We start from the raw sequence: 17534 nt of genomic DNA, 5'->3' as shown, positions 1-17534 counted from the left end.
CATTTGAAGTTATATGAAATATATAGGGGCAAATTGACTAAATTCAGAGTGATTGGGACACTTTTTGCCATTGAGATGACTTGAAAGTGCCCCAATCAACCTTAATTCAGCACATTTTATGATGGATATGTTATCAAGGACCCCCAAGCTCCCAAAAAAATGGGGTGAAAGATTTTTTTCCCCAAAAAACAAAAAGTCATGCCATAGATGGTTAAAATACAGTTTATTTTACGGTCCTGTTCCACCTGTACATACTATGTAACAATAACTGGGTTATAATGGTAACACTTTATATAACCAAGTATTGGGGTAGCGAGTGATTAGATAAAATATTTGTATTATTATTATGTAATATTTGTCCTTGAGTGCCTTGAAAGGCACCCATAAATAAAAGGTATTATTATTATTATTATAAAATAGGTTTAGGGATAGGTTCAGGGTTAGTACCTAGTCATAACGGTTACACTTTATGTTAAGGTGTCATTGTTACAGTGTAATTATATATTTAAGTATGGAGTAATATTAATTAACAACATGTACTTACTCTAGGGCAAGGGTAGGATTAGGTTGAGGTTTAGTTGCATGCAAGTATGCATAATTTACTGTTTTTACTATGGTAAGTACATGTAACATCTATAACAAGGACATTGTAAAATACATTACACACTAGCAAGTAGCCTACACTGTAGTGACCCCATTGCATATAGGTTCCATTCAGTTGTTATATACGGTATATTATTATGCCTGTGGTCCATTGCCTTTGAGCAAACTATGAAAAAGCAAGGGATCAAAAGTAACCGTAACTCTTTCACATCTAAAGTTAAAGATTGCATCATAGTAAATAATAGACAAAGCATATAACTGATTGATATAATTAAAAAGTCAAGGCTGATGCTATGGCATTGATATCATTAGTTGCATTTGGTTCATATTGGCCAGGCATTGGTTTCTTTTTAGTTTCACATCATTGTTTTACAATAACATGCAGAATCGTGATTGTATGTAGGTATATGAGGCACATTATATTTACAGGTGCTCCAGAAAGATAGAACCACAGTGAACAGGCAGCTTAGATCTGAATAGGCATGCATGGCAGAGATACTAAATGTGTAACCCATTAAAACTGTATTGTTAATGTGAGCATATTGTTCAACCTGAACTTTCATTGAACCCATGTTTTTTTTTTTCACTTTATTCAAACACAAATGCACATTTCCCAGGCTCATCTTTTTATGATATTCAGATTTTAGACGAATATCAGTGTGCATTACAAAATGTCATTCAATGCCATAAAACTCTTCTAAAAAAAAATTAGACATATTAACATCATGTGTGTCGTTTTTATATAACCGTAGAAAAAGCATGTGATATCCAGTGATTTTGTGGCTTACAAAAAGCCACACATTTTACGTTGACTTCTGCATGGACAGTTCAAAGGGGCACAGGTCAAAGGTAGGACAGGTCAAACCGCCAGTGAGGTGACAAAGTGTGCTCTGGAACCGGCGGGCAGACTGACCCATGTTCTAGCAGAACAGTTCATCAGTAAATATTATGTAAGAATAATGAATGCACACTCAGAGGGTGTGAGAAGCGCCTGTGATGGTGTGAAAGTCTTGGGACGCTAAAAGTAGCTCTGCAGTGATTCACCGAGGACAGACTCCATTTCATGAATAACCTTCTGCACCTGGTGCTCAACTTCCTCACATTCATCTGTAAAACAAGGAGGAATAAATCAATTCTGAAGTATTCCTGCCTGTTAAAGAAACGTTATGAAAATGACAGACTTAAGTGTTCTTAAAACACAACTCAAAGCAGTAACATAGATAACACTAAGTTACAGAATCAAGTGAGCTCATTTGATTAAATATTGATGTAATGTTCTTACCCTCCATGAGCTCAGCCAGGAATGGGATGGTCTCTGGCAGAAGAGCCATGTAGTTCTCCTTCAGCTTGCTTGCCAACTCCAGCAACATGACAAGTGCAGAGAAACGCACCTGAAAAGAAATGCCAACAGGGACATTTATTTTCACTTCTACACTATATTCAACAGCTCGTTCCGTGCATCATACGTTATTACGCCATTTCTGTGTCACTGCACAGAACTTTCCAGTTTTGGTTTTCAGTCCGATCAAGTGTTAACATGTCCTATCGAACGATTAGAAAGGGTTTAACCCACCCCTTACAATCCATATGAAAATTTTCTTTTAACCAATTCATTACTTTTGATGTGTTTACATGTGATTTTTCTTTATTTTGACTGTGTAACTAGTCCAGTTACAAAAGGCATTATTAGGGTCCATCTAAAACACAGCTGGTGTACATGACTGAGCGCATTCATTGGACGCTGGACTGGTTTACATGTATTCATTTAGCAGACATTTCTTTAAAGCAACTTACAAATTACATTGCAATTTTGAAAGAAGGTATCAGTATTGTTCTTATTCACAAATATGAATTTCAACACCAACTTTCATAATTGATTTTTGAGCCCTGTAAACTGGTACCACACACACTGGCACATAACTTGTATTTTTAAATTGATCATACTCAAGAATCTGTATACCTTGGGTGAACTGTGACGCATCTTAAGCAGAATCTGATAATTGAGAACTTTCCACTGTGAGTCGTCTCCCATGGCGACAGCAAACTGGGCGATACAAGGCACCAAATGTTTGGTAATATGGGTCTTGTAGATCTCATCTCCTCCTAGCATGTTCTCCAACTTCAGACACATAAAAACAAATTCATTAGACACCACAACGACAGGAAAAACCTTTATAACAATACTAAGTTTTGATCCAAGTAAAAAAAAAAAGTATTTTAACAAATATCTATATGTATCTGCAAAAGTCAAATTATCCAATAATATTTTTAGAGCTGTATCAACTTTGACAGTCATCAGGGTCTTCAGAAGGGGTGTCCAAACTCATGTGTGACAACACCAGTAATACCGGTACCATCGTTGGGGAGTTTTTCCCTCTTTTTCCACCTTTTCCAAAATCGCTTACGGTGCGTGTCCACTGGCGTAGAGCACAGCAAGCGTTTCAATTAATTTCTATGGAAGCTCAACTTCTATAGGAATGAACTGAAAATGCTCGCTCTGCTCCGCTTACTCCGCGGCAGTTGACACACACCGTTATGAATGCCCGTGCGGCAGTGCGCATTTAACTTCGAATTAGCACAGCGAATAATTCAGGGGCAGAAATTGCTTGAATGGTGGGTTCATTATTCTTAATGAAAAACACAACAACAAACAGTACAATGACAAACTCGCTTAAATAACAGTTTCAGATTTCGCTTTGAAACCAATCTTCCGTCAGTCAAGAGTGAGGCGAAATGGGCGAAGTAAGCTGAAATCTGACTCCTGCTGCTGAGCTGTGCCGTGGCTCACGCTGAATTGAGCAGATGTGTTCAGTTTTTATTAGTAGTGTCTGTTCTCTAACTGAACTAAATTATTTTTATTACTATAAAGCAGGGGTAGGCAACCTACAGCCAACACTGGCACATGTTCCTGCATGTTGGTTACACCAGCATTTACAACCCCGGTCCTTGAGGCACACCAACAATACACATTTTGGTTGTCTCCCTAACCTTTGCAAGAAATTCAGCCTTTTGATGATCTCAGGAAAGTTACCATTAGGGTTGGGTACCGAAACCCGGTTCCAATAGGGAACCGGTTCCGACGTAAACGGTAGTAACCAGACCGAATAAGAACGAAACTTTCGGTGCCTGATTTCGGTGCCTGACGTTTTTTACCGCCCCCTATAAAACATCTCGCGGCACGAATGATCCAATAATAAAACATCTCCAGTTAACCAGCAGAGCATTCATTTAGTTCGTTTGTTAAATAAGAGATCTAGCGCTGAAATGTGTTTTTTAAATCAAGTGATCAAAGTGCTCGTTGCCGCTGCGATCAGTGACGCGGATACAGTGTTTTCTCTTGGCTCGCGCACACCGCACTGCTCGGACGCGCGCTTCAATACGTTGCGGAGATCGATCTATTTATGAGGCGCCGTCTATATGATTATGTGCGCGGAAAGTTTGTGTGTGCGTGCTCGCGTCTCAGATGAGTATGTGCGCGGAGAGTTTGTGTGTGTGTGTGTGTGTGTGTGTGTGTGTGTGTGTGTGTGCTCGCGTCTCAGATGAGTATGTGCGTGGAGAGTTCCTCGCGTCTCGTGTGTGTAGAGTTTGCGTGTGTGTGCGTGAGCATTGTGCATTTCATATGCATTAGTTTGAGCATTCAGCAGTATACATGTATGTGTGACTACCTAGTATATGTGTATGCAAGGGTTTCATATGTGCGTGAATGAAGTTTGATTTAAGCCCTAGATGGCGCCTCATATCTATTCGTTCTGGTGAAATCTCAAAATATAATGGACACAAAGTGTCCCTGCTTGATATACAACCACTGATGAGCATAATCGGTTTAAAAAAAATAATAATAATAAAAAAAAAACTACGAATGCGGATTAGAACCCAAAACCTCTGACACACTTGACTAAAGTTCAAGTTCAGCTGCCAGTGTTCCTCTTCGGGTAAGTCTAGTATTTTAATGCCAACTGCAAATCTTGCATATGAAGTATATCAATATCAAGTATATTTATATGAGGCTATACTGTGTGTGTTAAATATTTCTGCTCAGTGTCAGATATTTCTCTGTTTTGTAAAAGTCATAATATGAGAAGACAAAATTTTGATCTTAACTCAAGTGTTTTCGGCTACATCAGTAGCCTTTTAAACGGCACAATTTTTCATTTAATCAGAAATCTTGTTCAGAAAATCACACACACACACACACACACACACACACACACACACACACACACACACACACACACACACACACACACACACACACACACAGAGGTATTTTTTTTTTTTGATAAAGTATGTGCGGTTTAGTTTTCTTAAGTACCGTTTAAGCACCGGAGCCGTTTGAAAAATACAGAGTAGGTACTGGTATCGGATAAAACCCAACCAATACCCAACCCTAGTTACCATCTAGATGTCTTTTTTTTTTTTTACTTTAAGCCAGAGAAATATCAAATTGAATTTAAATTCAGAAGCTGAAAACAGGTCCATCATTGATGAAATGCATTTAAGTCACTGTCCATATAAATTAAAATGATTATGTGTTTTTTAATCAATTATGAAATTGATAATCCAACAGATTATCCAATAACTTTGTTTATTTCATAGCATATTGCAATGGAATAAAACAGGAATGGGGAATAGATTGTAGTTCTTGATGCACTCAACTTATGTGCTACACTGACCTGATCCACCAGGGGCGCCAGCAGAGCATCAGCCCTTTCCTTACTGAGGAAGCGCTGAGTGTCATAGAGGCAGATCTTGTGGAGGCAGTCCAACACAAACTGCAGCAGCTGGCTACTCTTTGTCACATTATCATCATCTGAATCATCGTCATCTGAATCATCGTCATCATCTGAATCAAAGAAGGCTTTGTCTACGGAAAGAAGGGGTGGAGGTCAAAGCAAATTACATAACTTAAAAATAAATGTGTAAATGAAAATGACTTGTATCTTAATACAAACATATTTCAGACTACCTGTGAGGGAAATGTTGAGCTGCTGCAGTAGATCAGAAAAGGGTTTGACCAGCTGCCCAGCAAACAACACAAACAGTCCTTTGAGTTTGTCGGCGATACGGTCTGCCAGTCTGTAGAACGTCAACAGCCGGTCTTTAGAAGCGCCATCAATCTTTGACCAGTCAAACAACTGCAGAAAAGTAAAAAGGAGATTTAATCAGCATGCATTTACACTTCGAATGTTCTTGAAAGTAACTTACAAAGTACATATTGAGCTTTTGACAATTACTACAAGTGTCTAAGAATCTATTTTTGACTGATGAATTGTCCAATTTATTGGCTACTACCGTGCCCACTTGGATGAAAGGCTGGGTATTGACACAGATTTCATTAATTTATATGATTCTGATTCACAAGCTCTTGATTCAATTCCAATTTTGATTAGATTTGATTTAATATAGATTCAGTTGGATGTTTATCAAGAACAGTAAGTCAATTTATAACCAATCCTCAAACTTGTGTTGTTACAGTACCACAATTCCAGTAGTTGGCACCAACACCAGTAATATTTTACAGTTTTCTGTACCATTTGGTACCAATTTTGTTGGAACTATTTTACCATTTTTTTTTTACCTATTTGAAAATAAAACAATTAATTTAAATAAGTTTGTTATTTATGATGATAACAATTATAAATGAATAATACATTTAAACTAGTGCTGTTGAAACGATTAAATCGCAATTAATCACATTTAACAAAAGTTTGTTTACATAATGTGTATTTATGTATATTAAGTACAGTATTAAGTACAGATATACACACACACACACACATATATACACACACATATTTCAGGGTTTTGTCCTTCAATATCCTGCCTTGTCAAACTCTAAATGAAACTAAACTAAACTAAGCATTTAGCCTTTAAATGTTTAGAAGTAAACATTGTTTATAAAATTTTCAAGTGAAAAATGTGTAATAAAATGAAGGACAAAGAGACACATTCCATAGAACAAGTGGCAGGTCTACTAGTTACATTTACAATCAAAGACTTCATGCACATCAATTTTGACATAACATATCATCTGTTGCTATGGGTATATTACTGTCAATCACTGCAGTTTCTGATTCAATCATGCATTTAAATACAGTTGTAAAGAAACTTTGCAGTGTACTGAGCACCATGAAAAACAAAGCTTTATTCACATTGTATATGGTTTATAAACAGAAAGTGAGCAAAGAATGCTTCCTTTATAATCACTGAAGCTGTCAATCACTTAAGGCCTGCTCACTGTGATCTACACTCCTGCGAAAACTCCCGCTATAACCGAAAAAAGCTGTCTACACAGCACAATGAATCTCTTATTTACATCAAGTTTACACTTTGCTGGTAATATGATCCATAGTCTCATGATCTGATTCATGTTATGTTTCTCATAATATAATGTGTTATGCATGTTATGTTTCTGTTATATTTCTCTACACTCAGTGTACATTTATGCCTGTCTTTATGTCTGCTGTAATGTTTATTGGACTTACTATTGTAAAGTGACCTTGAGTTTGTAGAAAGGTGCTTCTTATGAGAAACGGCTTTGTTATGAGCAGTGTTGAGAGAAGTTGGACAAACTTAAACACCAATGATTGTGTTCAAAAACACGTGTGAGCGTTTGAAAGCAGCCGCCTATAAGCAGTTACCGAATATACCCGGTACTACCTGTACTGCAGAAATGCTGGTATCATCACATTTTTAACATTTCAGTACTGACTTGGTAATTTTGACAAGCCTATCTCAAACCAATCCTCATGTTCAGGTTAAGGAAAACAAGCTCTCAACTAATTCTGTTAACAATGCAGGGAACACTGTCAGTTGGTACATTACTATAATATTAAAGGTTAAAATTAACAGTCCAAATTTAACTTTTTATATAAACTTTTTAATGATGTAATTATGATACAAGTAAGTTTCTAAAAAAAATAATTAATATGTAACGTAGTGCAAATATTTAACAAAATATTCCTCTCTTGAGTTAACTAACAAGCTAAGGACATTGAATGGGTTTCCAAATCCAAAATGATTCTTGAAGCAGTGTTTTGAAAGTGCCCAGAACTGGTATTATTTATGCATTAAAAATAAAAAGAAGTGGTCTTAAGTTATTAGAGAAAGTCTTTTTTCGTACTAAACAGTAGATGCTTACCTTGAAGAAGAGAGGTCTGAAAGTGACTTCTGAAAGTTTCATAATCATCACTAGTAGACAGTCAATCACATAGCCCTCAATTTCACCAGTCTTCTTTAGATCTCCCTATTAAATAAAGTTATATTAGTAATCATCAGTAAGTGCACTTATTGAAAAAAAAAAAAAAAAAAACACATTGAAACAAGGGTATGCAGTACCTGGCAATGCTGGGCACGGAAATCAAGAGCAGACAGGAAAAAGGAAGTGAGCTCTGACTGGTGGTTGTTGAGTTGGTCTTTCTCCATGTGAGTGATATGTTCCTTCAGGATGGTCATCAGTGGACCAAGACGTTTCTGCGACAGGTAAGAGAAGGGAATCAGCTGAGAATGAAACACTAGTAATAACATAAGGATTTCAGTTTGTTGAGATTTCTGCGATTTTGTTATTTTTTAGAATTGTATGGAAACATTTTTATAATTAGGATATTACATTACCATATTATGTATGGCAGTAGTCGTATGACAGAAAAAAGCAAAATGCAGAAAGTTGTTTATTTTTTCTTTCCAAAGAAACAATTTTTTAAAAGCTGTTTTTTTTTTTTATTTTTTTTTATTAAAATAAGAACAAAGCAGCAAATTACAAACAATAGGACAAAGATAATTTTTTGAAAGAAAAATAGTTTAGAAGAACTTTTTTTTCCAGGTAGGTTTATCATTCAGGTACAAAATACTACAGAAACAGAATAATCAAATGTAAAATAAGACACTGCACAGTCTTCACATGAATTAAACATACTGATTCCTTATTAAAGCTACTAAAGTTATTCAGCTAAGAGCAGTGTGTTTTTCTCTTTTTTTTGATTAACATTATTGACAGACGGCAGCAAGAATGTTAGGCTGCTTTCACTTAAGACTTAATGCACATAATGATAGGATTATATTTTCTCACAATTGTTTAAGTTCACTTAACCAACTACGTTTACATGAATACACATCAAGACGGGTATTTTGACAACTTCGTGTGTATTTGACCATTTAAGCGTGACATTCAGCTTTCTCCGTGTGCACGTCGGGGGGTGTGTCAGTCAGTGAATGAATACTGCTTTGAGTTTAATACATTTTTTACATCTTTTAAAAGCTTTATTCTCTCATTCATGCATGTTTCAAACTCTTCGATATTTCAGTAATACACCCAATCCTACCTGATGAACATCCACCATGTCGCAGTAGCATTTCGTGATTGTGGGAATGAGGACCCTGGGAGGCACCTTTGTGGCAAGAGTGGAGCTGAGAGAGGCGAGACGTACAGACAGCTGAGGGCAAGATGTCAGTTGCTCAGCTAGCAGAGTTAAGCGGGTGACCTAGAACACCAGGAAATAATGTGAAGATTCAAATAAGAACCGCCTAAATAAAACTTATTCGGATCACATATGCTACTCTAAGATTTGTCTTGAAGTAACCCTGCTACTGACCTGAGAGATTGTGTCCTGAAGGTAGGGGCTGAGAAAGTGTGTTAGCGTCTCTGATACGCGCTGTAGAGCTGTGACGGCACTCAGCAGGTAGATTTCATTGTTCAGCAGGTCCTTCCTCTCCTTCAGAGTATCTAGCACTACAGGCATCAGCCTAAATACAACACAATAAACAAGCCATGAAGATCATTCACTTCCAGTAAGTTTTAAAAATAGTATCATTCTCAATTCCCACCCCTAGTGATTTAAAGGCCAAAGCATACTTCAGTTGACGCGAACGCTTAGTGTATGCGTACAGTCAAACAATTTTTAAACTCCTTAAACTAGAGTTGCGGGAATCTCTTAACCCCTTCGCACAAGCATTCGACTGTGTGGGAGTTTGTCGCTACTTTTTCAGCAGTTTGTTGTTGCCAAATTTTGTGTTATCTACAAGAAATAAAAAATTATGGCATTTGGAACCATGGAAGCCTTTTTATTAAATGTCCAAAACTCTGTCCAAACAAGTGTTTGAGTGTTTTACTGAACATAAGAACTACTTGCATGTGTAAACGCCACAAAACATACAAATATTTAAATTACATGCAATAAGATCTCCCAGCGCAGTTTCAGCTGTACGCTCTTTTGCCAAACGGTAAATCACATTTCTATTGGTTGCACTTTCAAATGACGTTGGAAAATGATTGTGATGGGATCGACTCCAGGAAGTCCTATAGCTTTAGCCAAGTAGCATGTCATGTCACGTGACATTGAGATTTTCTACATCATGTTATGTTGTGTGTGGGCTTGTTTGAATCGAGACAACCTGCTCTAAATAAAGTTGTGCAAATTTACTATGGTTTACTAATGCTTTGCGCAGTTACAAAGCAGAACGTGGCACAAAAGCCTCATCTGTATACCGTTTACATGTGCGTCGGTGGCAACTTTTTATGGTTTTACGTCATCAAATTGTGATTGGTTTGAGAGATAAGCTAAACAGCTAAATTTGTGACTACAGATCGAGCCATAGTATGTAATAATCGGCTGATACATATCTGCTGCCAATCGATTGGAGCATTCTTAATGCTGATGACGACATTTACATCATATACACTGTATGCATATGCTAACGTACGCGTAAAAACCAAAGGCCATACTATGGGATTAACAGTACCTGTGTAACTGTGGTATAGCGTGGGCTTTCAGTGTGCTGGTAACTTCCGCCACACACAGCAGAGCACTTCCCACTACGTTCTTCTCCTCGTCTTTATTAGCAACCAGCTCCACCGCTTTGCTCAGCACTGGTATAAATGCCTCCTGGTGGCCCGTGCCAAAATTTCGGCACAGAAGCTTAAGGCTGTAAAGGGCCGTCTGTCGATTGATAGCCAACTCTTCTTCAACCTGTGCTGTGACCTGTCCGTGTCTCCGACCTACGGTGTTCAGGAGGTTGCCAATGAGCTCCAGAAGTACAGTAATCTGTCAGAAATATTATAGGATTATGAGATGAGCTAACATTAAAAAGCATTTATTAATGTAGAATGGGCAGTCTATGGTTATAAGTTATAAAATGCAACATTTACACCAGAGTCTAAATGCTTAATTAAAATTGGTTTGCGCAATGACAGTTTTTATTTTACCTGTTCCTCCAGCCAATGTGTCCGCTGTTGTAGTTTGTTATTAAGTAACTCCATGGCCTTCCTTCTTACCGATGCTAACTGATTACCCATCAGTCCTCTCATTACCATAATGAAGGTATCCATGGGCAGCAGGGCATTAACCTAAAAGTTACATAATACAGCATGTTTTATATTTATGCATGCACAAATGAAAGTGTACACAAAAAACAACTGTTCAATGAAGTCGCCAGTTCAAGAAAAAAGACTGGTTCAGTCGGAATAGAAAAGTATCATGATACTATTTCTGCAGTATATAGTATGTATATTGTGCACAGTATGAAAACTGACTGTATGCTTGTTGTTTGATCAGATTGTGCACTGTTAAGACACTGTGTTAAAATGTCAATTAATACAAATATATTTGTATCAATGCAGCGATTCCTACCTTGTCCAGGGTGTCATATGACTTGCTGAGCAGAGCTCTCCAGAACTTAGCTGTGGGTTTATCTGAGTTATCCTCAACACATCGAGCAACTGCATGGATGTATCGCAGAACCTCCTCCAGCAAACTAACAAGTTAACACAGAGTTAACACAGACATTATTACACCCCACAAACAACACCACAAATAATCACCATCAAGTCAAGTACTGTAGCCAAGCTTCAACTCACTTGTGCTGAAGAGTCTGTAAGGTGCCTTCTGTCAGGTCCTCACAGTCAGCCATCTATCAGTCAAAAAAATGACACATTTAGGATGTTTATTGAAAAATTCCTGGGGGCATTTTAATATCAACATTAAATCAACTTCTTCCAGCTCTAAACCTACCTTCCCAACGAATCTCTCAGAGGAAAGTAGCTGAGCCATGAACGACACAGAGAGGAATTTAAAATGGCGGAGGTCTTTGCCACTATGCGCTTCCACATTGAAAATTAGATCAGAGATGGTTTCTTCCTTCTTCGCCGCACTTCTTCCACGGGTCCTATTTTTCTCTGGAGCTGCACAGAGAAAATATCAAACAATTTCCTTCTCGGTCCTTTATTTTTTAGTTTAATTATTACAATTAGGGCTTGGTATTGACCCAGATTTCAAGATTTGATTAGAGTGCTATTGATAAGTTCTTGATTTGATTCCGATCTCGATTCAATTTCATTTAGATATATATCAGCTACAGTACATTTTTAAGGAAAAACAGAGAACCCTGTCAGTTGGTACATTACTAAGATATCAAATAATTCAATTCAATATCTATTAATTTTTTTATAAATATAATAAATAAACAAATGAAAACTGAGTTAATACATTTAAATAGCACAGTTTTTAATATGATACAAAAAGTTTCTACACCAATTTGTTATGATTTATTCAAATATGCAATAAAACATCACAGGTCAGGGTAAAATATAATAAAAAATGTTTAGCTAAATATTCTCTAGAATTTTTTTCTAGTTGGCTAAGTTGAGCTATGGGCACTGAATGGCTTTCCTGAGGTAAATGTAATGTTATGTAACACATGACAGCTGTTATATTGACATCTTTCTGTGGTTGAAACGCTGATTGAGCAATTACTTGAGAAATGATACATTTCACTAAGTTGTACTGTTTCTTTAAAATACCTTCTGATGTTCATGATCAATTCAGGTGTAAAAGCTTTGAAAGCTGAGACTTTGTTTCTTATCAAAAGTAAAGTTTTATTCATGCATCAACATAAAAAAAAAAGTATATTCACATTATATGGACTCACAGAGATTGATTATTTTTCTAAAAAAATGTCTGTGTTCTTCTGAAGAAAAAGTTTGAGGCATTTCATTGAAGTGGGTAGTTCTTACCGTCTTCTTTGTCCTGTGGTAAAGTCATGAGATACTGCAGAATTCTGATGAGGGAGGTCAGCTGCTCCTTTATCTCAAACTCACAGCACACCGAGATCCAGAAGTCCTGATCTGTCTCTACCATAGACTCCTGCACAACACATCACACAACTGTATCTACAAACCCTTAACAAAAAATGGGTTTCCAGTGTACCAAAGCATTTTTTGGAGATAAATTGCTTATTCAGTGGCTAAAACCCCAAAATACCAATACAATTGGAGATTTAAAAAAGATGCACGAAACTTTCTGTACCTTTTCAGCCCCAGTTGCACTGACAGATGTTTGTGTGACATGCTGCTTAAACAAGAGCAGCATCAGGACCCAGAGGAAGCGAGACGGGCTCAGCTTGCCCAGCAGCTGGCTGAGGATGGGTAAACGTCTGTGCTCGGGCACATGAGGCAGGGCATCAACAAACACATGCATGATGTGTGTTACCACAGTCTCCATATGCCCCTCAGACTGGGCACTTCCACCCTCATGGGCCTGTGGAGAAACAAGAATCAAGTGTAATGCAATTTGTAACAGTTTATACTTTTTCCATGTAAATAATGGAAAAACTAGACTTTCACACTGTATGAAGAAAACGTGAGTGGGCCTTCCCTGTGTAAAATTCACAATATTAACTTAGTTTATCGAACTGTTCTATAAAAAAAAAAAAAAATCACATTTGCAATTGTGCTGATATTCAGGGAAAACAGCCCTCCTGCTTAACTATATCATGTTATAAATATAAAATACAAAAACTTATAAAGGAATATTTTTTGTCACTACATCTTGAATCAAGTAGATTCTTTTTTTTTTTGCAAAGTGAGTTGCTAATTACGATATTATATTACGATATTATCATAGACAGTGTTGTGTGTAACTCGTTACAAAGTAACGCGTTACAGTAACGTAACTACTTTTTCGGGTAAAAAGTAGTGTAACGCGCTACTACTAAAAATTTGGTAACAAAACGTAGTTCCTTTTTCAATTCGGCGCAACGTTACTTTTTCCATGGATATATTTGACAGTGACACTGCCTCAGCTGCGCGCTTGAGAGAAGAGAACTGAAGAGAACGATTTAGTTTCATATTTATGTTTAAATTAAATTAAATTAAAATTTTGCGCAATATAAGGAGACAAATGGAGTGGGCAGACATGATTTTGACGACTTTATTAAGTTTGTTTTTGTAGAAAGCATTTCTTTAAAGAGAATTTCGTTTTGTATTAATTGTATCTTAATTTTAATCAATGTTTTATCAACCAATTGTCTGAATTAAAGAAAACTATTTAGTTTCATATTTATGTTTAAATAAAAAAAATATTTAATCTATGCTGATTATATGAAAAGTGAAAAGCATGAGTAAGATCATAATTTTGCGCAATATATCGGGAGACAAATGGAGTGGGCAGACATGATTTTGACCACTTTATTAAGTTTGTTTTTGTAGAAAGCATTTCTTTAAAGTGAATTTCGTTTTGTATTAATTGTATCTTAATTTGAATCAATGTTTTACCAACCAATAAGTAAATATAGCATGCAAAATAATCATGACATGTCATGGACCTGCGCGTGAACTGAATCTCGTCTCCATACTGTAAATGAACCGAAACTCAGATAAGCTACTTGTCTCACAGACCAGAGAAATATATAGAAAGCTTGAATATGTGTACTTTTAAACAAAATATATATTTTTCTCTCAAAATCTCTTTTTTTTCTCCTACTCCCTTGATAGAGTGAGTCGTATGTCTGAAAACTAAGCTTATGTCTTCTATCCTACGCTATCAAGACGCGATTCGCACCGGTGTTGGAGAGCAGGGAAGCTTTATTGGCTGTTGCTAAAATTTAAAGTTCGGTGGATAGGGGGAGCGGAGCGGAGAGAAGCGGCGCGGGCGCTCTGCTCATCGCGGAGTGTCGCACTCTACCCCATGATGCAGAGCCGGCTGAGAATAAAAACAGAGAAGTTGCCGCACACAGCAGCGCCAATGAGAAGGACTTTTTTCTTTTGAAATTTATACTATTTTTCATAATAAGGAGCATAAAAGAAATACCTGTTATGTACTCCATAGTATAACTTTATGTCTACATATTTAGGATACAGATATTGTCTACAGATATTGGGTTCTGCCCAAAGTCAAGCAACATAAAAGTAACGTAAAAGTAACGAGTAACGTAAAAAGTTACTTTCCAAAGGGGGTAACTAAGTAAAGTAACGGATTACTTTTTTAAAAAGTAACGAGTAACGAGCAAACACTACTTTTTAAAAGTAACTTCCCCAACACTGATCATAGATGATACATATCACACATCCCTGAAAATCAGTTACATGCTGAAGTTCAAAAGGTTTGAGGTTTGTGCAAATCATTAACACTCTCATGCAAATCAGACATTCAAATGCCTCGAATATATCAAACACTATACAGAACAAACAGATGTTTAAACAAACCTTTATAAGAGCAGGGATAACTGCCTGAACAGTCTTGTTGATGACCTGGAAGCTGTAAGTATCATCTAGTCGCATGATGTTGGCACCCATGAACGTGAAGATGGGCATGATGTTGTGAAGAACCTTCTCCTGAAATCAGAGAGAAAGACAGTTACCACTGCATTTGAATGCATGCGTGTGAGTGTTTCATGACTGTACTTACAGGGAATATACCCGCCAAAGCACCGAGCAGAAGAAGTGCATGATGGTGAGTTTGGGGCATGTTCGACATCCTGACGCACTGCACTACCAGCTCCACGTTAAATTTATCCTCCTCCAGCTCATCTACAAACACAAAAAATACAATATGTCCGAAGTTGCCTGACTTGGTACCCAAAGAAACTAGAGAAAGCTTGTGCTTATATTCTCAGCAAAGTGACAAAAACCTGAATGGTAATTATTTCTCAAGGTCAGCAAAATTATCTCACGCCCTCAAGTAAAATATCACCATGCAGATAAGGCTAAACACATCTGACCTCATCATAACCATTCTAATGTTTTTATAGTCATTTTATGCCAGGTGTCTGGTACCTTTGCTGATAGAACTTCCATCAGGAGATAGTTTCTGACAGACATTCAGCAGGCAGCTGAGGATGAGTTGTTTTATGTACTCTATATTTTCCTGTTCAACTGCTGCAGGCTCAAGACATCTGTAGGACACAATGAAAGAGCTTTCACAATCTTTTATGTTGAATATTTCAGAGAATATTTAATTAGAAAGGTTGGTGAGATTTGATTTATTAATCTTGATTTGACTGGACCAGAGCATTTTCAAATTCAAGAGCACGATATGGGAAACTTAAGTAAATGTCTAATGCCAAAACATGGCAGTAGATGTCTTAACACACCTGGAGAGCAGATTAAACAGAGCAGGCACAAGATACTGGGCTCTCTTCAGCTTCTTCTTGTGTTGCAGCAGCTCTAAAATCAGGGTAACCCTTGGCCAAGAGACAACACCCTCCTCCGGCACTCCCCCAGATGAGTCTTGTGTTTTTTTTCTGGGGGGAAAAATTGCAATTTAAAATCTTAAAATTTTCCAGAACTGGAGTTTGGAGTCTATTACATAAGGACAACTATGCACCTCATTTGCATTTTACTCCTACGTGTTTGCTGAACTGTAGCAGTAACTCTTTGTTTATCTACAGGCATAAGCTCATTGGCCACTAGCTCAGCATCCACAGCAATCTAGAAACAGGGACACAGCAAAACATTTAACAGGTTTATTATTGCCCCAAATAAGTGAAAAACATTACACATTTTTCTAGATATCATTTAAAAATATTTTTTGGAAAAAAGAAAATTAACATTAACATTTCCCATACCGTTTTAAAGACGCTGTTGATAGTTTGGGCACAGGCAGGGTTTTTGTTCCCCACCAGCAAGTCAAATAGAACAGAAATAATTTTCTGTTGAATCTTTTCATCTCCAAGAGCAGTGAAGAATGGCTTGGTGATCTGAGGAAATAAGTCAAGTCAAGTCAACTTTATTTATATAGCGCTTTTCACAATACAGATTGTATCAAAGCAGCTTCACAGTATTAAATAAAATAGTACATCAGTGTTTATTTCTAGTGTAAAACATCCACGTTTGGTAATGCTCATCAATAGTATTGTTGATTGATTAATTAAATTAAGTATCCCCAACTGAGCAAGCCAAAGGCAACAGTGGCAAGGAACCGAAAAACTCCATCAGGTGACCTAATGGAGAAAAAAAAACCTTGGGAGAACCCAGGCTCAGTCGGGGGCCAGTTCTCCTCTGGCGTTTATGAACTAGAGACCGGATTTAAGACATTAACTTACAAACAAAACTAAGCATAGAGAATGATCTGTGTCCAATTTGGTGCAACAACATTTTTTTATTGTATTTATGATACATGTATTATCTTCACATTATAATGACAACTATGTTAAATGATGACATTTAGTATTGATGGAGTATGTATTAGCAAACCAAAAATGAGCAATCTATGTGAAATGAGGAGTCTTAATGGACCATCTCCAAGCAGAAGTGTCCATCCAAAAATTTAACTGAGACCCAAAATAGAACTCTAAAAAATAACTCTATTGTATACCTATAGGGTTAGTTCACTCAAAAAAAACTTTTTCTAAACGTCTACCAACCTGCTCGAGGGCAATAATCTGGAAACTAGGCATAGTAGGGTATGGTTTGGCTGAGGTGCCCAGTGCCCTAATGAAGACTTCTAGGCACCGAGGGTCTTTGACCAATAAAGGCGCAGACGTCTCATTGAACTTGCACAGCAGGAGCTTCAGTAGGAGGGCCTCATCTGGCAGGAAGGTGCATGAATCTGGAGCACACTGCTCAAGAAGTCGCTCCACAGCAGGCAGAAGAATGGACAAAATAGCCTGGACAAAGGGCATTATTATTATAAGATAAGCATGCCAAATAAGCAATGGTT

The 17534-nt window shown here is 37.1% G+C and overlaps 1 protein-coding gene across 1 annotated transcript in view; it reads right to left on the bottom strand.

The window, feature by feature from the left end:
- Positions 1–206: 206 nt before the first annotated feature.
- Positions 207–17534, bottom strand: part of heatr1 (HEAT repeat containing 1) — a 34043-nt gene continuing 16715 nt past the window's right edge. The window contains exons 23-45 of the mRNA XM_081393583.1: positions 17239–17481; positions 16441–16572; positions 16200–16303; positions 15967–16116; positions 15650–15768; positions 15282–15403; positions 15080–15208; positions 12903–13133; positions 12611–12740; positions 11610–11779; positions 11456–11508; positions 11229–11352; positions 10805–10945; positions 10342–10643; positions 9195–9345; positions 8925–9083; positions 7942–8076; positions 7745–7849; positions 5570–5738; positions 5277–5467; positions 2564–2722; positions 1886–1994; positions 207–1710 (exon numbers count right to left, since the gene is read on the bottom strand). Of these exons, the coding sequence (XP_081249709.1) occupies positions 1622–1710; positions 1886–1994; positions 2564–2722; positions 5277–5467; positions 5570–5738; positions 7745–7849; positions 7942–8076; positions 8925–9083; positions 9195–9345; positions 10342–10643; positions 10805–10945; positions 11229–11352; positions 11456–11508; positions 11610–11779; positions 12611–12740; positions 12903–13133; positions 15080–15208; positions 15282–15403; positions 15650–15768; positions 15967–16116; positions 16200–16303; positions 16441–16572; positions 17239–17481 (3417 nt within the window). The 3' untranslated portion in view covers positions 207–1621. The remainder of the gene's footprint in view (positions 1711–1885; positions 1995–2563; positions 2723–5276; positions 5468–5569; positions 5739–7744; positions 7850–7941; positions 8077–8924; positions 9084–9194; positions 9346–10341; positions 10644–10804; positions 10946–11228; positions 11353–11455; positions 11509–11609; positions 11780–12610; positions 12741–12902; positions 13134–15079; positions 15209–15281; positions 15404–15649; positions 15769–15966; positions 16117–16199; positions 16304–16440; positions 16573–17238; positions 17482–17534) is intronic.

This window comes from Scardinius erythrophthalmus (genome assembly GCF_964197995.2).
Source record: "Scardinius erythrophthalmus genome assembly, chromosome: 18".
NCBI classification, from domain to species: Eukaryota; Metazoa; Chordata; class Actinopteri; order Cypriniformes; family Leuciscidae; genus Scardinius; species Scardinius erythrophthalmus.
Note: the sequence above shows the minus strand (reverse complement) of the source record. Positions and strands in the feature narration are given on the sequence as shown.